The sequence below is a fragment of the Opisthocomus hoazin genome, chromosome Z (assembly GCF_030867145.1).
Source record: "Opisthocomus hoazin isolate bOpiHoa1 chromosome Z, bOpiHoa1.hap1, whole genome shotgun sequence".
NCBI lineage: Eukaryota > Metazoa > Chordata > Aves > Opisthocomiformes > Opisthocomidae > Opisthocomus > Opisthocomus hoazin.
Genome location: NC_134454.1, coordinates 18,806,206 through 18,831,920, shown reverse-complemented (window position 1 = coordinate 18,831,920; position 25,715 = coordinate 18,806,206). Strand labels below are relative to the sequence as shown.

The following is a 25,715-nucleotide window of genomic DNA, read 5'->3' as shown; positions in this document are numbered from 1 at the left end:
GGGCAGACGGACCCGAAAGGCAGCACCAGAGGAGCCCACGTCTTGCGAGACTCCAGCGGTTGTTGAGCCGCCGTTCGGAGCGAAGGTAACGTTTAGGCAGGCGTCGACAACGCGGTGCCTTGCGCAGCCTCTTGGGCGTGGGACGAGCGTGGGGACGCTTCCAGGTGGAGGGGTGGTCGTGTGAGGAGGCACCGCGGCTCTCCCGCAGTCCGGGGCCCGAGCGGCTTGCCCGCCTAGCCAACAGGCACGGGCCGCTGGGATCCTCCCGGTTCGGATCCCGGTTCTTCTGCTTTTCAAGCTGGTTTCCTTGTGAAACTCAGGTGACAGCACTGAGAACACGCCTGGCCTGGACTTCTGTAAGCCAAGGACTGAATAATGCAGTCCTGCATCCTGTCCCCATCCCGTCGCACCAGTGCCTGGCACCGGACAACCGGGTGGCCGGATCGCTGCAGAGCTCAGGGGCGCCGTCGCAAAGAAGTGAAAGTCGACGAGCAGAGGTCTGAGTGACTTTCTCTCCTCAGACCCGCTGTCTGGTAATAGACGGGTGCTCAATAGTGGTTACTGGGAGGATAATGCATTTGTTCTCTGGAATTCGTTTCCGCAGAGATTTGCCTGGCAAAACCAGTGTGTGAGTAAATGGCATTGACCAGGTCAGAGGTTCTGATTTCCCAACACCCCCCTTTTCTTTCCTTGGGAAGTGGACTGAGTTCATTCACGTCCGTGTTTTAAAGGGCAGGAGAATACAACTGGAATTACCATGGGCAACCATTTGGATATTGGAAGCTAGAAGTGTTACTCTGTGTAGAAGATAACCCTACCTGGCACATAACTACTGATTGACCTGTGTAACAGAAATTACCTCTTTCAGTTCTGTTCCTCGAATATTTATGGTGCTTCAACAATAGTGAGAACTTTTACGATAAAAGCCAGAATTCCTTTTTAGTCTGGAAAGCACAAGTGAAACAGAAAATTTTGCTGTCATGTCCAAGTGGTTTATCTTAAAGCTGATAACAAGATTTATTATTAAGGTACTCTCACTGAACTGACTGCTTAAGTTGTAAATTAACACCATTCACTTAATTATCACAGAATCACAGAATGGTAGGGGTTGGAAGGGACCTCTGTGGGTCATCTAGTCCAACTCCCCTGCCGAAGCAGGGTCACCTACAGCAGGCTGCACAGGACCTTGTCCAGGCAGGTCTTGAATGTCTCCAGAGAAGGAGACTCCACAACCTCCCTGGGCAGCCTGTTCCAGTGCTCCATCACCCTCAGAGGGAAGAAGTTCTTCCTCATGTTCAGATGGAACTTCCTATGCTTCACTTTGTGCACGTTGCCCCTTGTCCTGTTGCTGGGTGCCACTCAAAAGAGTCTGGACCCATGCTCCTGACACCCATCCTTAAGATATTTGTAGGCATTTATAACGTCCCCTCTCATCCTTATCTTCTTCAGGCTAAACAAGTCCAGCTCCCTCAGCCTTTCCTCACAGAAGAGATGCTCCAGTCCCCTCACCATCCTCGTAGCCCTCCACTGGACTCTCTCCAGTAGCTCCTCATCTTTCTTGAAGTGGGGAGCCCAGAACTGGACAAAGTACTCCCAATGGGGCCTCCCTAGGGCAGAGTAGAGGGGAAGGAGAACCTCCCTCGACCTGCTGGCCACACTCCTCTTAATGCACTCCAGGATCCCATTGGCCTTCTTGGCAACCAGGGCACAGTGCTGACGCATTGTCAACTTGTTGTCCATCAGGACACCCATGTCCCTCGTCACAGAGTTGCTCCCCAGCAGGTCTGCTCCAAGCCTATACTGGTGCATGGGGTTGTTCCTCCCCAGGTGCAGGACCCTGCACTTGCCCTTGTTGAACCTCATCAGGTTCCTCTCTGCCCAGCTCTCCAGCCTGTCCAGGTCACGCCTAATGGCAGCACAGCCTTCTGGTGTATCCACCGCTCCTTCCAGTTTTGTTTCATCAGCAAACTTGCTGAGGGTGCACTCTAACTCTTCATCCAGGTCGTTGATGAAGAAGTCCCAGAAATGGAAATGTTCAGCAAAGACACCTGAGCTGGGAGTACATGTAGCTCACTTGGAGCTATGTGAACTTCCTTGCTTCAGCGTCTGCTTGCTCTCATACTCCTGTGCTGTGGGCAGGGTGAACACACTCGGTCTATTCATTATCTGATGTATATCTCATAAGCCCTCTATGATTTGCATAATGTTAAATATCACAGATCTACTGCAGTAACTGACCATGTTGAAAAACGTGATGCATAGTATCCCCAACGTCACCCAAACTGGAAATACGCCTCTGCCAATTTTTGCAGAGGAGTAAATGTGGAGACAGGGTAACATTATTGATTTAAAATATGAAAGAAGTGTGTTAAATTATTGCATATGAGTAAGACTAAGGTAATCTTCAACCTGATAAGTTGTAATGCATCACTACGTAAAATCTGAAAATCAAGAACCTTGTTAGTAGAACATGAGGAACATCTGAGAAAGAATGTCATTACTGAAGGAGGTCCAATATTTAGAATTTTGAAATTCTGAGAAATTACATTTTTTCAACTAAAGGTGTTTCACTTTTTCCATATATTTTAATTAGTAACAGTCATAATTCCTTCATATAAGGTTATGATTTCAATCAAATCAAAGGAATTATTTCTTATGTTTGTGCATAGAAGGACATAGTAACATGAAAGAATTGCTGGGTTACTAGAAGCAGTCTCCAGCTTTCTCTGGCAACACCGTCATAAAATTGAATTGAAAAGTTAATTAAGTAAAGTAAACTTAATTACTGCATAATTATATGTAGGGTCTCCTCAAATGCCAAGTATCCAATGACTGCTATTCACACCAGTGAATTTTTGATTGATCCATAAAGTTTTAGGTAGGGAAAGAATCAGGTGCAAGAAAAAGACATGGGCATTGAATAGATCAGAGGAAAATTACAAAAAATCTTTGAGCAGGTTGATTATGTCATCACAGTAAACAGCTGAAATAGGTCTTTATCAGAATCATCTAGAAACCTCAAAGTTATATATTTTCCTTCTCTTACATGTTTTGCACACACACACACACACACACACACACACAGAAGGTACTGATTTCTCTCTTATTCTTGTGTAATTGATACAGGTAGATCTTAGAAGAAAGTGTGTTTTTAACCCGATATATTAGGTTTTGAGGATTGTTACCTGATGTTTTAAGCTGCCTGCATCCATGTTCAATGATGGCGTAACCACCAGCCTCTGGGCTGCAGATAGTATGGGGAAGAGGGTACTGCTATACGTGCAACTGATCCTCTGATGGAACAAACTTCATATTTGGATGTTTATGAGTGTGCATTACTCATAAGACATTTAAGCCAGGCTGCTGCAATGTTAGATTTTACAGATTTACAAAGTCTCGAAGTTGCCAGAAGTGGGGGTACATGCCAATATTTGTGTGTTCGGAGATTGCAAATCATTCTTGAGACACGAGGATGCATAAAAACATGGGTCATGCTCAGTTATGGCAAGATATAATATCCTGTCTTAGAAAACTGCGGATTTCCTACATCTCAGTGGTCTTTATTTAAGTATAACCAAATAATAGATTATTCTTTTCACATGACCAAAGGAAAAGATTAGTCTCTAAGATTAATCAAAAGAGACTTCTCCAGCCAGGGACTGTGGAGAAAATGCAGTGCTGAGCTGCAAAAATGTGAAGGTTTTAATGTGTGGTTAATTTGCTAAAAATACTGTTGGAAACATAAGAATATTTTTTCCTTTTATCTTTCAGTGAAAAACAGATCCAACAGTGAGATACTACAAATTATCCAATACTCCTGTCCAACTTATGTTTGAGAACTTTGTCTTAACAGATTTGTAAAATGATTTATAATGGAACAGTACAAACCAACATTTAGCACAAGAGAAAATACAGCGTAAGATGTTGGTTTAATTTCATAATTTCATTTGCTTTCCCTTAAAGAATAACGGGAAGCCTCACAGAAAACATTTTATTTGGAAAGAGCCTGAAGCAAGGCTTTTTGGCACTCAACACAGGATCTCAGTTTGGTCCTTTCTGACACCTCTTTTACATGTAAATATAGTGAAAACCCAGTAAAAGGGAGAAAAAAGACTTGCCTTTGCCTTGACTGTAAAGTTAGGGATCAGCCTCAGAAAATCCTGTGACTGGACTGATTCAGATTTGGGGCTCTAGAAAATCTAGATTAATTTATTTCTCTTCCTGACTTGCTATGTTATGCTCAGTGGATCACTTCATCTCTCTCTTTCTATATCTTTAGTCCTCTTAGGCTGAGTTGTTCTCCTTTGTCTTTCTACGCAGTCCAGCCCAGACCGAGAAACTAGGATCTCTGGGTACTATTGTGGTACAAGAAGTTGTTGCTTGTTGCTTCTCACTTAAAGCTATTTGAGACATTTGTAATTTATGTAACAGTAAAGTTAAGAAGTACAACTGAAATAACTTTTCTTTTAGAATACTTGTGAATTTAGTCCAATTTACATGAATCACCTTTATTAAATGACCAACATAACAACAACTGTGATGTCACAAACAGAAAGCTTATGACTTCAGGTATCGAGTGATGAACAGGCAGAAAGAGTATACAACACTGAATGTAGTATAGAAGGTAAAAAAAGGCAAGGCTTCTCAGAGTGAAGTGGGGGTTTGCATAAGTAAGGGCTCACACAGCCAGGAACTCTTGAATCCGAGATACTGGATTAACCAATATCTTTTTGCAAGCTAAAACTAGTTTATTCTTTTTTGACACTGACAGCTTGATCCATAGCTGACCTTCCACCAAGCTGTTGTATTTGGATGCCACTATTTTGGAGCCATATGTTTCTGTCTCCATTTAGTGTAGCTCTATGGCCTGTCATGCACTTCCTCAGGCAGAGCAACCCACACAGACATTCTCGTAACTCCGTTATGCAAGTCCTGATTTTGTAAGCACTCTCCAATTGTAAATGACCTCTCCAAAGAGCCTCCTGGATGTAAGCCACTGCCACCTCAAGCAAGTACTTCATATAAATCCTTTTCATAGCTTTATTAAGCACTGTTTTAAAAACAGTAAAGGAATCAGTTTGTTCCCATTGTTTATTTTGCTTGTTTGTAGTCCTCCCTCCTAAATCCAGACATGAAATCTGTTCCTGCCTTTAGGGGGAGTCAAGCATATCCAAGGGGTATTTCTTCAAGACACATAGGCTTGAAAGCTCTGTGACCTTTGGTTTAGCTCTGTGTTTATCTGGTGAAAGGGTTTATCTTCTTCCTTTCTGTGCTGACAGATGGGAACAGTGACAGTCAGCCAGCCGCATAGTTTAAATGGAGTTTACAGTCTGATACAGCTGCACGTGGAGAGGCTGTGGTATCAGTCAACATTCATAAACTGTACATAAACAGGTTCCCCAAATTGTCACAACTGTTCCTGTATTTTGTCCACTGAATGAGCACGGTTGTGTCCTGGCATCAGGAGGCTTCATGCAATGTGTTCTTCCACAAGGTAAACTCTGTTTTTTTCAGCTGGGAGGTCTCCATGTGGAATTCTAGCTAAGTCAAAAGCAGTAGTGTTGAAGATTCATTGGAAACAGCCCATTTAATCCCCCAGCTAGTGCAAGTATGTTTTGTTCAGTTCGGTCGAGGAATCCAGGCTTATAAAATGACCTTATAATGGGTTTTGAGGAATTGTTTACATGAGAGAATCAAGAGAGATGAAAAACAGAGAGGGTCACTCTTCAGAAATGGGCTGCATACAGGAAATAGGAAACGTATGTGTCAACTTTGCTTCCAAGTTCCAGCATTGACATGAAAGAAGACATAAAGAAGGCCATTTCAGGGAAGAAATTTCTACTTGCCTGTATAGATTGAATCACACATGGCAGCTAAGCGAAGGCAGCATTACTGAAGCATGGAGAATAATGCTATGATTGCAATTTCAGGTTAGGATAAGCTAAAAAACAGTGTGCAAGGGTTCCAGTGCTCTCTTGAGGACAAGAGGATAAGAGATGTACTGAGTTATTTGCACTCTTGTCATTCTGTTATATTTTGGATAAAGCGAAGCTCTCAGCCTGATGCTGAACTAGCCATAGTATTTCACTTGCTTTTAGTTAAATTGAACTCATCCGTTCGTTACGAGAGCCCTGTCACTGCAGTTCATGAGATTATTTTTTAAATATTGTACTCAGTGAAACTGTAGAGGAGAGGAATGTTTTCCCACAGTTATGTGCAATAATCAGCTGTACCTTCCCACTTTATTAAATAACTTTGCAAAATTTTTAAAAGAAAAATTTGAGAAAGTTTTATGTTTTGAAAAGAAGTGTTAAATCCCTGTTCTGATTTACTTCCACATCCTTACCATTGAGCTTGAGAAAAGATTTGAATTGCTCATATGCCTTTTCATTTCACACTGAATTTATAGGAAGTTTCCAAATAATAACGGTCAGCTTGGCAGGAATAAATGTAGACCAAATGATGTAATCCCCACAAGGAAGCATAATTCTCTCATGAAGTATTTACAATAGCAAGCTTGGAAATCCAACAATAAGTTATATTGTTCATAGGTTGTTTATAGCATCTTTTATTGACTGATTCGTTCTTAATGGTAACAGATTTAGTCACCTAACATCCTTCATGTGGCAGGCAGTTTGATGTCCACTGTTGCTTTAAAAATCCTCTCAGGTAGTGGAAACTATCGTTCTGACATAAATCAATAAATAGGACATAAATAGGACCTTGCAAAGTTCAGAAGTTCCCTGAAATGTAGTTGAACTTTCCGATGCTCCCTTCCTGTGACCCTCCAATAACCCTTATCTCCCCTGCCTTTATGACCCTGGCTCTCCATTCCCTTCACCCTCCTAAAGAGCCTGGCTACTTCCCAACTTGGATTCATCCAACAGGCCACCCTCCTTGGAAACTCTCCCAGTCTTTGAATGGGCCTTGCAGTAGAGCAGCCTCAATGCTAGTTTGCAAATTTTAATTTCACATCCTGTTGAACCATTCGCCTAACTGAGTCACATGCATGACCCGGTCAAAACTAGCAAACTCCTGCAGTGGCAGATTGTGGTACAAACTCAGCAGCCTCTGTAAAGTTTAGATCAGAAAATTTAGGCCTTCTAAAAGGAAAACAAGGGAAAGGCTTTGGGATTTGTTGCAGAAATAACTTTTATAATAATTTCTACACAGTTTGGGAAGTTTTTTGCAGTGAGGGAACATTGCTGGTGAGGGCAAAAATTATTTCTTTAAAATCGGATAGCATCGGTTTGAGGCCATGTAGCTGCCAGAGTGTTATTAATTGCTACTGTCCAAACTACTTGAAACCTTTGGTTCTTTGTTAGTTTGTGGTACGCTTTTCCGCTGGGTATTTCACCATAGTGTATTTTGTAGGATTCAGACAAAAAAAAAAATCTGAGATCTGAAACAAAAATTCTAGTGCTAGAGTTTTGTGTATCCTTTAACATACATGATAGGCTTATCTGGTAGCTTCAGACAAGAGAGGATACTATAGTCTTGTAGTTTACTATCTTTTTCCACAGACTGCAGCTATCTGAGAGAGTTTTGGAGGAAGTGTAAACTCTAAGTATAATATCCCTCAAGAATTTTATTTTTAACAGCTAGCTGCAACATACTTGTTCACAGAGATTTGTTCCAGTACAAATCACAGGTTGTCTCTGATGGTCTTCATATCTTCCAGTTTGCATACAAACAAATTTGAGCTTCACAAGAGATTTTGTAAAATGAGAAAGTGTCACAAGTGTCCCTGTAATATGCAACTTTGTGAATATTTAAGCAAGTGGTGTGAATGCAGCAATATAAACAACTTTGTGTGCCTGGCAAGAGGACAACTTATCAATGTGAACCTGGTGACAACTTGTTTTTTCACTGTTGCCCGTGTCCTTAAGGTATCCCCTAGAATACTTATGAGAGACTAGAACCAGCTCAGTGCTTCTCAGTGGCACAGGCAAAGTCTGAGTTTGTCATCTCAAGGATAATGACAAAACTGTGTCCTCACCCTTGGGTGTAGTAAAATTCAGTCCCTGGGTTCAGAGGTGGGAGTGATAAGGGTGAAAAGGCTGTTAAGTGGCAGCAAAGTCTCCCATGGTAACATGACAAAAGAGCATTTCAGAGCAGATCCAGATTGGTTGGTGGCAGCAGAGAAAGTGACCTGAGATGGGTCAGTGGGATCTCTGGATAGATAAGTTTGGGAGTCAGGAACCCCCTAAAAGTCTGGAATGTTTGGTAAGGGTGAGGTGACTCTTAAGACAAAGGAAGAGCTGCCACCCCAGAGCAGTGCCCATTACACCTTGACCCGACCCCATCCTTGGTGGCAAAATAGCAATAATCAGCTGTATCTTCTATTACCGATAAGGTAGGTAATGGTGACATTGCTGTCCTTGGCAGCCATCTGTCTATGCAGCCTCTTGCTTGCTTTTGACTAAAGCTAACCTGGTAGTTATTTCGTATTCTTGCAATAAAACAATAGCCTCTACCATAACAAGCTTACAATCCAAATTTTATTTTCTAATTCTTGGAGGACCAGCACAAAAGATTGTCCCTGTGAGAAATGAACATTGAAGTGATATAACACAAAGTTGTCTGCGGACAGGAATAAGCTACAAACTGAAAAACTGAAATACGTTTAGCACTGTCTTCTTGAGACTAAACAAACACTGTACCATCAGCTTCTCCTCATATGGCATGGGCTTCAGCCCCCAAAGCATCTGAACAGTCATTATGATAAACTTGCTCCATTTTATTAGTATGTCTTCTTTACTGGGAGAATCAAGACTGGTCAGAGAATCTGAGATACCACCTCACAAGTGCTGAGTAAAGGGGCCTAATCATTTCCTTCAGCCTACAGACTGGGAATATTTTCCTTGCTGACTGTCCCTTTGGAGACTGGACATTAATAGCCCTCTACTAAGAGACCTATTTTCATTTCTCTTGAGATAGGGAAATTATGTTTAACTATCAACATAAATGGCCTAGAAATTACAGACTGTGTCAGCAATACTCGTTCTGTCAATAACTGAAAATAAAGCATATTGATTTTACTCAAAACTGTATGTATTTCAGCAGCTGCATTTTATGCAAGACAATATTCTTCCACGTCCTTTATGACTTAACACCCCAAGACTAGTATTTCAGAATGACATTGTTCAGTTGGTCATTAGGGGTAGGATATATTTGATGTTATTTGTCTATTATTTAAAAATACAACAGGGTAGTAAGGTAAACTAATCCCTGTGATAAGCCACTGGTTGGTAGCCTTAACAAGAGAGATGGTGTTTATTAATATGTACTATTTTAATTTATTTCAGGATCATGTAAAACCAAAAGGCAAAACAAAAACACACAGAAACCCTCGTTCCCTATTGAAACGTCCATTGGGTGCAGTGTTCCAGTTTTGAAGTCCTTAGTATGTTCCGGCCCATGAAAATGAATTAAGAAGATGGAGCATCATACTGAATAACAGACTTTCCCAAGTCCTTCATCTGTCAGAAAGCGAGAAGTTTCCTGAAATGTTGTACCCTTCATGGAAATAAATATCAAGGAGAACGTGAACAAAACCTGTAACGCACAGCCAAGTGCTGGAGAGGCCCCTGCTAGTGTCTCTAGTGTCTTGCCTTCAGAGCAAGTTTCACCATTTAATGTGTCAGATCTTCCCAAAATTTTGCCTAAAGCAGTACATCGAGAAGCTGGATCCCAGAAAAGGCGACCAGGCACTGCAATAATATCAAAACAGTCAGATTCCTCAAACATGTCTCAGACGCCACTGAATCGGCCCATCATCCCACCAAGAAGACCTTGCTTCAGGGTATGCTATATCTGTGGCAGAGAATTTGGGTCACGATCTATTTCTATACATGAGCCCCAGTGCCTACAGAAGTGGCGTATTGAAAACAGTGAGCTACCAAGGCATCTCAGAAGAGTGGAGCCCAGGAAACCTGAGGTCCTTACTGGTGATTCCTGTGCACTTACAGCTGAAAATGAGGCAGCTTATCATAGTGCTCAATCCCAGCTCCTGCCCTGTGGAAACTGTGGCCGAACCTTTCTTCCTGACCGTCTCATTGTGCACCAGAAGTGTTGCAGAGGAGGTAGCAGTGGTGTGGAGCTGTCAAGCTCTAGCCCCCGTAAATCTGGTAAAGGCCCAGTCTCCGGGTCTGGCTCAGCAAGTGATGATCTGTCTAAGACCTGTCAAGGAAAGAGCGGGGCTGCATCAGCCACGTTAGGCAAGGTAAATTGCTGAGCACGTGCTGTGTGAAAAGGTGTGGGTGCATTTTGATACTAGGCACTCCAGGGGAGACTGGGTTCCCATCAAATTTAAAATCACTTTCCGTCAGAAGGGTCTTTTGGCTCCACGCAGATGTTTCTCTGCTGAATAGTAGGTAAAGGGTGATACTGTGTGCATAAGGGAAACTACTTATTCCTATTTCTTATGAATTTCCTGTTGACAGGGAGTAGTTGAGTTCTCATGCTCTGTGGTCCTGTTACAGCTGTGTCCCCAAAAGGGACCATTGTGTGTTATAGTTCCCTAGGAGATTCTGTTGAGCAGCTTAGGCAAGCTTTGTATGTTATATCTTTTAGCAGGTATTAGATATTTTTATTTATTTAACATAAAATACGTTTCATTATCCTGTAAGCACTCCAGTGATACTCATTTTTTATCGTTATTCTTAACGTTGGCATGAAACATGAGTTTTCTGAGGACTGCGTGTTCAAAGGCAGCAACTCAGAGTATAACAACAACAAAATAAATAAGACTGCACATTTCTTTCCACTGAATTTAGTTCAAGATCCAAGAATAAAGAAGCTGATTCACATTATCCAAAAGCTACACAAAGTTTTGGAAAATGGCATATTTTTTTCTGCATTTGTTTCTGCACAAGCTGTCTGTTGGCCAGGAGTTTTGTAAAAAGTTAGATGTCTAAATTTAGTCCCAGTCTCTAAAATAAAAGGTGATTTTTTTTTTAAATGGGGTTGAACTCCTGATTCTGTGATTCTGTGATCCTGATTGCCCACATTACTTTTGAACATGGAATTTAGCTTTCTCAGTCACTAAAGGAATGCAATGCTAAGCAGAGCATTTCTAAAAATGTCTTAAAAGTCAAAGCATGCTGTATTTCAGATTTCCTCCTGCTGAATGAAATAGAGATAATAGCATTACTCTAACAAACATCAGAACAAAGACAATGTGAAGCATTTCTATATTACGCTGTTTGAGGCCACTAGTAGATAGATATTGGCAAATCAGATCCACTGCTCAGGTCTTTTATCAGCAAATTTCAAATAATCCATAAACTATTCAAAATGCTGCGCAGGTGCATCTGTAACTATAGGAAAGGAGATGTTGTTGTGTTACACTACAAGGTACCATCTGCCAAAGAACTGGCATTTCTCTAAACATGATTGTTCAATGAACGTCATGGGTGTGAAGCAGAGAGTTTTATCCATCACACATAATTCTGTATGTTTAAAAAAAAAAGGTGGGCAGGGGCAAAGTCCATAGTTACAATGTCATAAAAGAAACAAATTTAGAGTGTGGTTTGGCATTGAGAGTGACTCTGTAAAAATGTTGCCCTCTTGCACAACATATCTGCTCCCTGTGTGGATTCAGTCACATCTGCTGACTTGTTGAACAACAACGTTATTACCACTTTTTACTTCTGTGAGGTCTGCAGAGCCAGAACGAAATGTGTTTGAATCTGTTCGTCCTTCTGTGTGAACAACAGGCTTCCACGTTTACTCCAAGCAGTTACAGTTAATCCGTTGCAGCAGAACTAATGAGGCTGTACAGCTTGCATCTTGTAATTGCCTCTGAAGGACTTCAGTATTAACAGTGACTTTCAGTAAGGGATAATGGATTTTGCTTCTCTGAGGTCCTTTATTTTATTATTTCTAGAGCTGTCCTTTTGCACAGAGGGAAGCATTAAAGGTGAAGATAGGAACGGAAAGAGTGAAAGCAATATCCTGTGATCCCAGGGGCTGTTCAGCACTGGCAGACTGCTTCTGAGAAGTGATCAATGCAAGCCTCTTTTCCATAGGCTTAAATTCTCTCTGTGAGGGTCTCCACCTCTAGATGAAATTTTTGAAAGGTCCACGCATTGAAGGATGTTGAAAAGCACTAAGCTCACAGAAGAACTACAGGTTTGCTTTGAGCAGGGACAAGGTCTGGGTCTCCTCTACAGTATTCATCTTTTTCCAGCAAATGGTTTTAATTATGCTCACCTTATGAGCTATTTAACTGCTTATTAATTCTGCTAAAAAATGCCAGCAGTGGAGTGAAATGGCAATCTGCTTTTGTCCTGGCAGGAAAGCATTTAGGGCAGTCCATGTCTCACTTAACAGACCTACTCACTGTAACAGTGAATTATTTAAGTGCTTGTTTGAAGTCCAGGTTCAGCAAAACACCTGAGGGAAGGAATAACTGAAGAAAAACCCCAGCCCTTATATAAGTGTATTTAAAAACTGTAATGCTGCTGTTAAATTAATTTATGCAATGAAAGATGTCCTAAATTAAAAAGCTGAATTTTCCACATTTTAAAAAGAAAGATCTGACTGATTTGGTGATATGCCATGTGAAGGGCATTTTAACTTTACAACTGCAAGCACTTTTGCCTGTGTACCTCTATCCTGGAGCTCACTCTCCCTTAGCAAGTGCAAGATCAACTCGATCAGTATCACTCAGTTCAGAGTTAAATGCCTTTGGAGCTTGAGACTCAACAGCCTCCGTAAGCCATCTCTTCCATTGACTGTCCTCCTCTCAGAATGCGTGAACACATCTGAATTAATCATATCTGGCTGTGTAAACAACAGCCTATGCTTAAGAGACTCTCAAGGATCACATCAGCTCAAAAATTCTATTTTGGATTCTGCTGTGATATCCCAGACAACGGAAGAGATGTCTGGAACTACTGAAACTCAGACGTGCACTAGAACAGGGCGTGGTTTTAATTCTTTAATAGACTGAAATGTCTGCTACATACAAGTGAGTATTAATGACTTGCTGTGGGTATATATATTAAAGTTTTTTTGACGATAGATAACACTGATCCTAAAATCCTATCATCTGGTGCTGCCATCTGCTGTTTTCTTCTTATCAAGTTAACTACCTAAAAATAAGAGTTCAGTGGTCTTCTTTTACTTTACTGTAATGCATTTTAACACAGCACAAGTCTTGAAAACTTCTGTAAAAACAAAATGTTGATGTTGTCTCTTACAACAGTCATGTAGTCACTTGGTAAAATGAAAACTTCAGATGCTGTGCAATTCTAATGAAGGTGGAAAGTCAATGATAAACTTCATTTGCCTCAGTTGCAGCAGATTTGAAAATCTTATTAGGAGGACACTGACAAATATATTTGAAAATATAGAAAGTTAGATGAAAATGGACAGTGAATGAATGGTTTGAATGAAGTATATTATTATCATTGGGAATGATTGAGCTTCCTGGCTTTCTGCTTTTCCACAAATGCCATGCTCATTGTACCGATGTATTTCTTTTGATGGATGGCACATCAGGAGTAAAATGGGATATTCTAGTGCTTCCAGTGGAGTAAAGTCTTTAACTACCTGCCACCATCTGGCAGAAGTACCTTGCTGTTCAAGGAAATTTCATACACAGGCATATGAGCAGTCCCAAAGTTAGTGTGCTGTTGTGTCAGGGCAGTGGCTGAAAGCACACCAGAATGCTGTGAAATGCACCTTTGGATGGTCATGAGAGCCATGCCACAGCTGGTCCCTGTCTCTTATGCAAAATGCCTCTTACTTTCCCGACAGAAATGTGTGGAAAGGGCCGCCTTCATACAACATGATGCTGTTACTAAGTGCTTGGATCATTCTTTTCCTGAACCTCTGTTCCTTGGGCGATTCAAGTCTATGATGAGAGCTCTGGCCTGAACCAGGAGGCCTCCCCTCGTCCCATTATAATACACATATAATTAAACAAATAAGAAAGGCGGGGGGTTGTGCAGTCCTGGATGGTAAATATTTATGGAGGAGAGTTTGGAAGTCAGTTTTATTGGGTGTACTTAAGAAGAAATTAAAAGCTTTGTGCAGTATGGGAGGATTTGACCTCATGTAACACCATAACAGCAGCCTGGGGCTAACCTCAACGAACGTCAGGTCTATTGAAAATACATAGTTGCGTAGCCTTCTGAGCTAAATAACTTAATTCATGGTCACACAGACATACTTAGCAGTCTTGGAGAAAAAAGAAAACACTGAGACACCAGAGGAAAGCCTAACTGCACTGTTAGGTATTTGTAGGGATTTTTAGAACAACACATATCCTCAGGAACAGACCTTCCCTACAACCCTTTTTAAAAGTGAAAAACAAAGCAGCAAGCAGACAGCCTAGCCACTGGCCTGTGAGTAGTTTGGGTTGGAAAGTTGTGGTGATTCCAAAAATAGTTTTGTTTCAAACTGCAGGCCTCCAGATGTGACATTTGAGATAGGCATACTCTGAAAAAGAAATGAAGGATAAATATCATCAGCTGTAGATATTCCAAATAAAGCTTATCATACCTTGGATTCCACAGTTAAGCAACAGAAGAGCTGTTGCTACCAATTGCAAGGATACTCTCCTCCAGGTTTTATTTTTCGTCTTTTTAACACGTTTGTATTTGCAGAGAAGGATTTGTGTATATAAGTTAATGTGTGGTGATGGTTCAAACTCACTACATTTCTGGAAGAAATAATTCTGTCTTTAGAGTGATCTGATTCTTTTCAATTAATTCTGGTCTCTGCTATTGTTTCTGTACAATTTTAAATTGTGAAAGTTACAAAACAGGGACATTTTTGCTTGAACAGATTTCTTAAACATTTTTTTCGTCAAATAGGATTTAGTTATGAACTCACAACTCTGGAGAACAGAATCCTCTATTTAGCTGCAGGCCTGGTTTTGCTCAGTTGCAACACAAACCCCACCTATAAACTCTCTGTCAGGATCTGGAGCGATCACAGTACTGCTCATTCAATCTTTAGGTTTTCAGATGAGACTACCAAAAAACTATCTGAGAACCATGGAAATGTGTCCACTTTGCCCTGGATGGAGATCACTAACTTTTGTCTTGCAGGTCTCTGGCATCTGTTCAATAGTAGGACAGCACAATGACTTTAAACCAAGTGTAATGGATTTGAACGAAGCAGTCATAAAAGGTTATGTCCATTCATTACAGAAATATTTCTAAGATAAAAACCTATTTGATTTTAACTACAATATATCTGGGCATCAAATTTATTGGGAGTATTTAAATTTTTAAGAGATTTTTCATCTGTCTCATATCAGGACTTTAAGTCTTCTTGAGCTATACGTTTGTTTATATTATACTGCTCCATATGGTGGAAATGATTGTGACAAGGCAGGCTAAGTAAACGTGATTTTCATTCGTACTAGCATTTCTTTTTCCCATTCTGGTAGTATATAAAGAGCCCCTACAAACTGAATGTAAATCAAATTGTTCTTTCCTAGTTTTTAGCCAATAAGTAATCCATTTTACTGAATGGCAGGAACCTAGTTAATAAAAGCTAGAGAGGAAAATGTGTTCCCAGTGTTTTTGCGCCAAGCATTTTTTTAGCAAGCCATTGCAAAAATGCTATAAGCATACCCATAACAAGAATCCACAGTCATATGAGTTCCCTGACCTCAAGAGTTGAGACTGTAGTATCCTCATCTAAAGCTCTCCAGAGCCTACAAAGAAAGATACACTGCCTTCAAAAGACTGTGTATCTGGATCCAGAGTCTTGTCTCCAAACCAGACAAGGTGTAGCTCAAAACCCTAAGTAATGTAGTAGGCAAAAATTGATAATGAAAAATTAGAGCGCATTCTTAAAACAGATGTTTCTATATTCAGCTGTACATAGAAACAGAAGGTTTTATATATAATAAAGTTTATAAATATATATACACATACAAAAAATACCTTGTTATCAAAGGTGGCTAAGGAAATTCCATTTGAAAATTAAGAAGATGAAAATGTCCTTGGAAAGACTGTCTTTGGATAAGCTACAGTTCAACTCACTGTGAGAACTTTCCAGATGAAGCCCAACTTTTCCCAGAAAAAATACATTTCGTAGAATAGTATTTCTTCTTGTAATTGAGTTTACATGTGTGATACAGGAAAGAAAGCTTATGCAGCTTGTTCACTAATGACATTTTCAGACTGTAGCATAAATGTGAGAAGAGCTGACCAGGATTTCTTGAATGCACTGATGGGCTGACACAGAGAGTCATAAATACTGGAACGGGTTACCCGTTGTCTTACACAGCAGCAGAGGAAAAAATGAAATCCCCACCTCCCTTGTTTGAGTGAGAAAGTCTTCCTGTGTTTGGTCTGGCATGGCTGTCCCTCCACCTTTAGGAGGGCAGGGAATAGCTCGTCTCTTACTGGTATTCTGCAGTCCGGAGTGCAGGAAGCGCTGGCAGTTGTGAGACCCATCAGTGTGCCTCTAAGTGCTGTCTCTGCAGTACGTTTTTACGCTACTCCTGGAGCAGGGCTGGTGCTGACACCACGCCTAGCCCAGGACATGCCTAATGACACACTCGAGTCTGTAATCTGAAATACCACAGTAATTATATGTATTTCAAGCTCAGAATATGTATTTGTGGGGTTTGGGGTTGAGGGATTTTTTTTATTCCATTGAGCTGTTCTTCTCTGTGAACAAACGCAGACCTGCAGTGCAGAAGCAATGACTTGTTTAGAGTCCAGTTCTGCCCTCGCTGCAGCCACTGGCAAAGTTCACACTGAGGCCTTCAGGATAAACAAGGAATGGTTCCTATTTTGCCCTTCTCTCTTGAAATATCCTGTACTGGTTTTAATCCTTTAAGGCCAAGGATTCCACCAGCTAACTGATTTGTGGCAAAAGTAACATGGAGTTAGGGACCACAATCACAAGCTTGAGATGGCTGCCCTCGCTGTCCGACTTAAGGGAGATGTTAAGGCTGGACGCAGTGCTTTAGCTGTGTTCTGCCTGGAGATGGGATCTTTCTGCTACTGCACTAGACATCAGCAGTTCAGCCCAGGAAGCATTTTTTGCTGCTTTCCATGTTACTTCACTTTGGTAGATAAAAAAAGGGCTTCAGCTTTTAAGATGGACGCTGTGCTGCAGCAGCCTGATCAAGCAGAGGAGCTGTTTCTGCACATGAAGACTCAGCATTTCTACGAACTTGATGGTATGAAAATAAAACAGCTAAAACCTTCATAGCTAAGTATTAATTAGGTGACACACATGAATATTCAGCCCAATATCTGCAGAAGGATCCTACCAGCTCCAGGTGACCAGTTAGTGAGGCGATATCTCTTACAGGCTTCAAGACTGTATCCTGACAAAACAAAACTGACAGAAACACAGATTTCAGATATGGATCGGTTGCTTAATCTACATGATTGTTTTCATCCAGAGTTGTTCTGATTCAGAATTAATATTGAAAACAGTATGTTTTCTTCTTCACAATTGTTGTTTGCAGGTACAAGTGATAAGACAGCCACCAGCAGTGACTTGTTACCTATGTGGCCGTAAGTATGGAAGGAAATCTATTAATATCCATGAGCCACAATGCCTGAAAAAATGGCACCGGGAGAATGACATGCTACCCAAGCACTTGAGAAGGCCAGAGCCCAAAAAGCCTGAAGTCAGTCCCATAAAAGGTAAGCTGCAGACCAAATTAGGAAATGCAAGAAAGTGGGAGGAAGAAAAAAAAGAATTTTAGGCAGTAGCTTAGCAGTTTGCAAGTACTTCTCCATTTAACTCTGAAGTCAGGGTAGTCATCATTACTCATTTTAAGTTTTCTGTTAAGCATCCTGTTCTCCTTTTGTACTGCATCTGTAAAAAGTAAGAGTAGTCATTGGCTTGTGGGACATCACTCCTGGGACAGTTCTCTTTATGTATCAGTGTGTTCTGAATCAAAACACAAAAACCTCAGCAACCTGCTTCACAGCCACATCACTATCTTCTGACAACTTTCAATGCAGTAGAAAGGCATATTTTAAAATGGGCAAAAGCATCCAAGAATAATATGCAGACTTGACACATATAGTCATTAAAATAAAATACTCTTCAGGCAATATAGGGATAGATACTTCAGCCAGATTTTACACCTCTAGCATCAGTTATAAAAAAAGCCCGACACTAGCACTTAGCAGAGGTAAACAGTGAGTGGCCTCAAAAAGAGGAGTTCTGAAGTAAAATAAGAAATACGATACTAGATGCATAATGACTGGTAGAAAATAAGGTCTTTTTAAAACCTGCTTTTAACGAATACTTTAGTTTCAGGATTTTATTAAAATACTTATAAAAATGCAGTATCTTCTACAGCATCCAGTGGATGTTATTGATCCCTTTATATATGTAAGCCTTAGAAGATTTTTCTGTAAGACATTATAATATAAACACTGTGGCAAAAAATACATGTAGTATAAAATAAACACTCTGTTTCTGCCGATTATGTGTGTTTGTTCTGTGGGTTCTGTTTTGTAAGATGCCTAGACCCCACTTCTTCAAATCAATGAAAACTGATCCCCAGCACCCAACAGAACTGGGCTCCCATATATATTCCAGGGATGCGTGTTCGCTGTAGGACCAAAAGGAAATCTTATCCATGATTTGCCTGGAAGCTGGTCCCAGGACTTCCCCATTCCCACATAAAGTTATTCACCTTTTCAGCTGGATGCTTTCCCTGGCCCTGCCAGCTGGTCTGAGCTACTTTGGGTGAAGTTTGGACCACTTGCTCACAGCCAGTTAATTCACCCTCTCTTTTTTAATATTCCCCGTAATTTCCTGCAGCTTCCCCTAATGTCTGGAAAAGTAGACAAATTCTCCTACAACTCACTGTGAAAGAGTCATACATTAGATCAGTTTACAGCATTACAAAGAAGTATGTCCCCAGAAGACATGCACAGAGAAGAGCAGGATCACTGAGAGCACTAACCTGCTGTTCAAAATAACAATAATTGCAGCTCATATAATACAGAATTAGCACTTGGTTAACAGATACCAAGCAGCAGAGTTGAATCTGCAGTGAAAGACAGGTTCAGAAGACATTTTCATTCTAGTTGCTTTTTTTGTAGTGAAGCTCTTTTTAATTATTGCATGTGTGGTACAAAAGATGGAGAAAGAAAAGAACAAAAGAATTCCATCTGAAAGGGGAGGATGCAAAAGGACAAACCAGGTTATTTTTAAATACACTATTCTTCTTTTGAAGGAGTGGAAGCAGAAAGACAACCACTCTTTGAGAGAACAATCCAGCAGAAGGCTCCCAGATATGAATCAGAAAATTGTCTCATTTATGCAATGAGTCATATCAGGCGCCACACATCTCCTGTGAGGTGTTATGTGCCCACAGTTCCCCATGGGACACAGACCTGCTTCCAGCATCTATCCCTAAATGCCTGCTGATGCAAGTCTGATCAGTTCTGTAGCTTGAGCTAAAATTGTTGTTCCCCCTGCAGTTGCCTCATGTTCCTGGCCTCAAGAAAATAATCTCAGTGTTCTTTTTCCATAAGACTTACCCTTGATCATCTGGTAAATGCTATAACTGACCTTGAGACCACATACACGTACTGCATGTCTCTCAGGTTCTCAACTTAGAGAGGAGGGATTACCTCTGTTGTTGAACGGAACAGGCAATGTTCAAAAAAAGCTCAGAAATATTAACTGCTTACATTAAACTTTTTATAAATAACATAAATCTTTTTCTGAAAACTAAAGTGTCACGGGAAGACAACCGCTGCCCTGATTACACAGTGTTTTGTTTGTGGAATGCCTAACACATGCCTGCAAGGAGAAAGTCATCCTTCTTTCTCTTTTTTTTTATATTCAATAAACTTTCCAAAGTACAGAAAATACACATTCATTTCCTGCAAGCAAAGGGGATATTTGTCTCAGCCAGGAAAAGAAACACTACTTGGTTGCTCTTCTAACAAAAAGAACATTAGGAACAGGCATATTAAGAGATCTAAGGCTTATTGTGGTTATGTGAACCATTGGATATGAGTCATATTAAAAATGTATGGGCCTTTAATGAAGAGCTCTATCATGTGCCAATGAGAGAAACCATGGAATATTTTTAAGTGCACAAATCCTTTTCTTTTAAAAATTATCTGCTGCTAGTGGTTCAAAGACAAAAATATTTTTTTAGTCTTTTTCTGTGTTGTCATACCTTTTGAGACGGGTGAAGCAAATACATCTTCAAATAGAGCCATGTAGATTTTTTTCTGCATGCATTTCAAATAAATCTCTTAAGATCTAAATCCGGGTGTTAAGCAAACTACCTGGCCTTTTTGGAAATCAGTTTTGAGCAATACTATGCAAAAGTCCATTTCAAGATGAAAGTAAACATGATTTTCTTTATACTCAAATAAAATCTGGAAAATACATCTGATGTGAGTGTTTGAAGAATGCCTCTGAGCTTTCAGAGCAGTCACTCTTCCCACAGTGGAAAATAACTGTGGGTGAGACTGGATTAGTGTTTAGATGACAATAGATGCATCAGTGCAATGACCTCACTGAAAGCTGTGGCTTAGAAGAACTGTAGGTTTTGTCTGTAAGGCTTTAGGCTTACCTAAGCTTTACTTCACTTACTGGCAAAACTTGCATAGACTTCAACAGGAAGAAAATTGAGCCCCTTGTCCAGAGCAGTACAAAGATCATATTCTCAAGCACGATACACTCCCTCCCATCACCACGGTCAGATAACACATGCTCATTAAACAGAACTTGAAATAAAGCCAAGAAGTGAAATTTGCTGATAATAGTATGTACGCAAAGATGTTAATAATTAGCTGAGAATGCATATCATAGCACACAGCATGATGTTTTCTCTGTATGCTCATACAATGCAAAATGGTTCAGTTTGAAGTTTATTTAGTTCAACCCCTGGGACAAAAAGCAGAGTTTTTTAATATATTTTTTACTCTTTTGCTTCTTTCTTTTCTTTCTTTTTCATTTGCAAAAGCAATATGGTTTGGTTAAACTGAAAGGCTCAGTCAACAGGTATTTCCTGAAAATATTTTCCATAAAGAGTTGAATGTGGGTCTCCAAAATGAAAGCTGATACTTTCTTTTTTTCATTTTCTAGCCAAAGGTTTCTGTGATCTTGATTCTTTAAATGAGGCTGCCTGGATCAGCGCCCAGAACCAGCTAGTTCCATGTGATATTTGTGGGCGTACGTTTCTTCCAGACAGACTGATCGTCCACCAGAAGTCCTGTAAACCGAAACCTGCAGCATGAATTGGATATAACACACATGCATACATATACATGCACACTCACATACCACATGCACACGTGTGTGTGTGTGCAAGAATACACACACATGCACCCATACCTTTCAGTCAAACCATGAGAGAAATAAAATCCAGCATTAAAACTGTGGTGTGTCGACAGATCATGTGATTCAAAAGCCTCCAGAGTGAAATCAGCAGTTGCTACTGTAGTGTAAGGTCAAATATGGTGATTTTTTAGCCCAGCAGTAAGTCAAAGTGCTTCCTCACCTCTGTCATTCAGGTAGCGTCACCTTGAAACTACAGTTTGAGAGGGATGGCATAAGAATACTTGAAAGTAATGTTAACTATCATCTTCCCTGTCCTGATCCTGTGCTTTGTTGGGTGCAGGACAAACCAGGTGAAGAACCCTCCCAGGCTGCTTTCTGAATCAATGTGCTATCTTCATCTGTGTTGGTCAAATGTAGGATGTTCTTCAGCTCCACCCCTTTCACAGCCTTTAAGATTTAGCTATTTGGACTTTTGAAAGAAGTTAGGCCTTCTGCATGTGTTTCCCCTTTTTCATGGCATGTTTGGATTTTTGTATTCAGCAAAGGACAGAGAGAAATGAGACGTAGCTGTTGGGGGTCTTTCACTGCAGTGATCCCCAAGAGAGCATCCCACATGGTTCTGTCTTGTGGTCTTGTTTTTCAACAGATCTGTCAGACTGGGAGAGCTGCTATAATGTCAGAAGCTGCCTTGTCCGCATGGACATTTGGCTACATGTCTGTTGCTCAGCGAATATACTCACCTACTGTTTCAGAAACTGAAGCTTCAGACAACTTCTAGGAAATGAGGGTTTTGATGAGGAGTAACTCATTGAATCTCAGTGGAAGCAAAGACAGAATGACGTTGATCAGGAAAATTAATTCATTGAAAATTTTGTTTCCTCTCTATGGAAGATTTGTCTAGTTAGGGTAAGGACCTCCAACTGAACTTGACTAATCAAAGAAACCAAGTAGCTCCTTTGAGTTTTTTGATTTGGGGGTATTTTTGTGTCCTTGTCCACCTGTGGCACAAGTCTATTCATTGATTCCCACTCAGAACTTTAAACCATGGAGCACCCCATTGTTCACATCATTGTGGGACAGTGCAGCTTATGAAGCCCTTAACAGCTACAAGTGAAATTTTCCCATATAAAGGGATCCAGCCATGCGGTGGAAGCAGAGGCTGACTGTTTTTAGAAAACAGTTCCAAAAGTGCCCTGTTCTTGGTGCATTTCTTGCCTAGAATGATACTGACCATGTGATTTATGCTCAGCTCAAGAAACCGATCATGCCAACAGTTTTACAAGTCAGAGAGGCACATCTTTGTCATGAACTGGGTAAAAGAAAACATAATTTTATGTCAGGCCAAAACAAACATGCTGTGTCAGATGGCTGGAATAAAATACCACCCTGCTCTCTGTGCCAAATCTGACCAAAACAGAGTGCCAGTATGGGCAAGAAGGGTAGATATTATACAAAAAAGGAGTGGAGAAGGTGTTTGAATGTGCTATTTTGAAAAATTCTGTTGTGTTATGTAGCAGAATCAGTGCCAAAACACATCAATGAATAGGTTAAACACATGAAGGAAGTAATACTTTAACGAGGTACAGAAGAAAGCACTTATTATTATTTTACCTACTCTGAAGTGTTTTATTAAGTAGTCAGTGAGGTTATTGAAAAGGTATGACAAAATCTAATACAAGTTTTTAACCAGCAATATAGGCTTCCTGATACCGTCAAAGAAGCTGTGCCTCCCGCATGTTTTCCCCTTCGGGCTTAAGGCCTGGAGATGGCTGTTACGCATTGTATGACCGACTTGACCTTTCTCAGAGCATTCACACTTATTATTATACTTACAAATCAGATGAAGTGGATGTCTTCATACACTCTAAAATGAAATATGAGTACCAGCAAGTTTTCTTCTCCAAGCTGTCGCTGTTTGATTTGTGGCATGAGTGAAAGAAGAAGTAGTATCATTGTTCCGTTATTAGAGGAACACTCCTGGCTCCAGCCTGAGCAGGCTGTTAATTCAGACTAGGAGAGGTACCAGCATTCTTTGGTGAAAACAATTTCCAAAACAATAATGATACCTCAGCAGCCCTTTCATCTTCGAATGGGAATTGTATTGTCTGAAGATAGATGTCTTCAGGTGTCAAAGGTTCAATTTTTTTCTACAGTGCAAAGCTGTGTAAACCCTGCAGATCTGTCCTTGTTAGTGTCCCCAGTGTAAGCAGAGCTGCTGGCGGATCTGGACTGGTGTCATTCCCCCTCCTTTTGGCTGTGAAAAGGCGTGTGGCCTGAGGTTGGTAGGCAATATACACTGCAAGACCCAGGAGGCTGTTGTAATTCGCATCAAGTGCTGGCCCACTAATGAGTGGCTTGGTAATTGCAGGATTATGGATGTCGTGCAATCTCACCTTTGTGTCCCGTCTTCCTCTTCTGGGAGCCCACTCCCTTTTGTCCGACACGATAAGAAAATTTTGGCTACATCTGCCTCACTGAGTCATCAAGATTCACTACAGAGTCACTTCAAGAGCAGAAACTTGTTTTCAAGAAACTGAACAGCCTTTGCAGAGTCACTGCAGTCTTAGGCATTAAATATTTAGTCCTGCCTTTTGGTGGAATTCCAATGTCAGAGTCCCTGTGTCGCTCTGCAAGTTGGACTCAGAGTCCTGATGATTTTAGATCTGTCCGAAATTTCACCCAGAACAGTATTTCTGTGTTTAATTGTTAGCTCTAGTCTTGTCTAGTTCTTATTTTCTGGATTATTGTCCCAAAAAGCAAGGAAATCTGTCTGGTGAGCTAAGCAGAGCATTGGTAAACAATTACACAGCACTGATATTAACCATACTTTCAGTGTGCTGTTGTTTCTTGCGAAGAAATACCACTGTATGGGAACTCCTGAAGCCACAAGCCTGAAGCATGGTTTCCACACCAGCCTTTGAAGGAGTCAGATGAGGATTTGGCAAAGTAAGAGCTGACTCTGCTTACAGGTGATTGCTGCTGAGCTCCGAACCTAGCGTGGGATCTGTGAAATGGTGAGCCTTACCACTCAGAGGCAAGACAGCATTGTGCTGTGAGGGCTGGTGCTGAGATCAGAGCATGCAGGAACTCAGCAGGAGGCAACAGCCCTTAGAAAGGTCTCAGGGATTTTAACATCCCCTTTCCTCCATAACATTGTGGGTACAATGAATTTCAAAATATGTAGAAATATAAAAAGCACAGACATGGGAGTGCATATTGTCCCATTTCAAACAACATATCCCTGTCACACACATCCCCATGTTACTCTGTCACAAACTCTTCTGCTAAGCTCACAAGCACTGGTGTTAGTTTGTGCCGATCATGATGGTGAGTTCTGTGGCAAGAATTGTTCACCGAGCAAAACAGGGATAGTGCCTTCATGATTGCTCTCAACAGCGTTAAAATGAGATCTTAATGAGCATTTTTCATTATTGCTTGGCATTTATCATTCTGACTCTTTTGCAGAAGAGGAAAAGGAAATGAGAAATTGAGCTATTTTGCTTCATTTCTGTACTTCAGTAATTTGTCACTTAACCATATCCACTGTTGGCTCACAGTGATTTGCAGCTCAATCCCATGCTTTCAACAGGCACACCATCTTTAAAGAGCTGAAAAATGTTTTCCTGTACTTCAGTAACAATGGCATTCCATCTAGTTTGCCACAGATGTGCTGATAGCAGCTAAAACTATTCCTGGACAAAATATAAGAAAGTCAGAACATGGATTGACAAGCAAAGTTCAATCACATTACACAAATGAGCACCTACTTTCAGACCGTAAAAAAAATCCCTGATCGATGTTCTAGTTCAGCCATTTGAACCTACCAGTTCAAATCAAAAAATTAGACATTTTTGCAAAGCAGTCCTGAAGATCATAGTCAAGCTAGATGAGTTTAACTGCGGACTTCAAAAATTCGACATTAATGAAAGAACACAACCGCAGACAAATATTATACATGAATATATACCCTCTACACTGCCCTAGTGAGGCCTCATCTGGAGTACTGTGTCCAGTTCTGGGCTCCCCACTTCAAGAAAGATGAGGAGCTACTGGAGAGAGTCCAGTGGAGGGCTACGAGGATGATGAGGGGACTGGAGCATCTCTCCTATGAGGAAAGGCTGAGGGAGCTGCGCTTGTTCAGCCTGGAGAAGAGGACGCTGAAAGGGGACCTAATATATGTTTATAAATATCTCAAGGGCGGGTGTCAGAAGGATGGGGCCAGACTCTTTTCAGTGGTGCTCAGCAACAGGACAAGGGGCAATGGGCACAAACTGAAGCATAGGAAGTTCTGTCTGAAGATGAGGAAGAACTTCTTCCCTCTGAGGGTGATGGAGCCCTGGAACAGGCTGCCCAGGGAGGTTGTAGAGTCTCCTTCTTGGAGATATTCAAGACCTGCCTGGACAAGGTCCTGTGCAGCCTGCTGTAGGCGACCCTGCTTCGTCAGGGGGTTTGGACTA

General features: G+C 40.9%; 1 protein-coding gene across 1 annotated transcript; it reads left to right on the top strand.

Annotated features, from left to right (window-relative positions):
- Positions 1–21,263, top strand: ZNF475 (zinc finger protein 475). Its single transcript, XM_075411464.1, has 4 exons — positions 1–85; positions 9,309–10,225; positions 17,456–17,636; positions 21,064–21,263. Exons 2-4 carry the CDS (start codon positions 9,524–9,526, stop codon positions 21,213–21,215), a joined length of 1,035 nt encoding a protein of 344 aa, XP_075267579.1. The 5' UTR covers positions 1–85; positions 9,309–9,523; the 3' UTR covers positions 21,216–21,263.
- Positions 21,264–25,715: the final 4,452 nt, after the last annotated feature.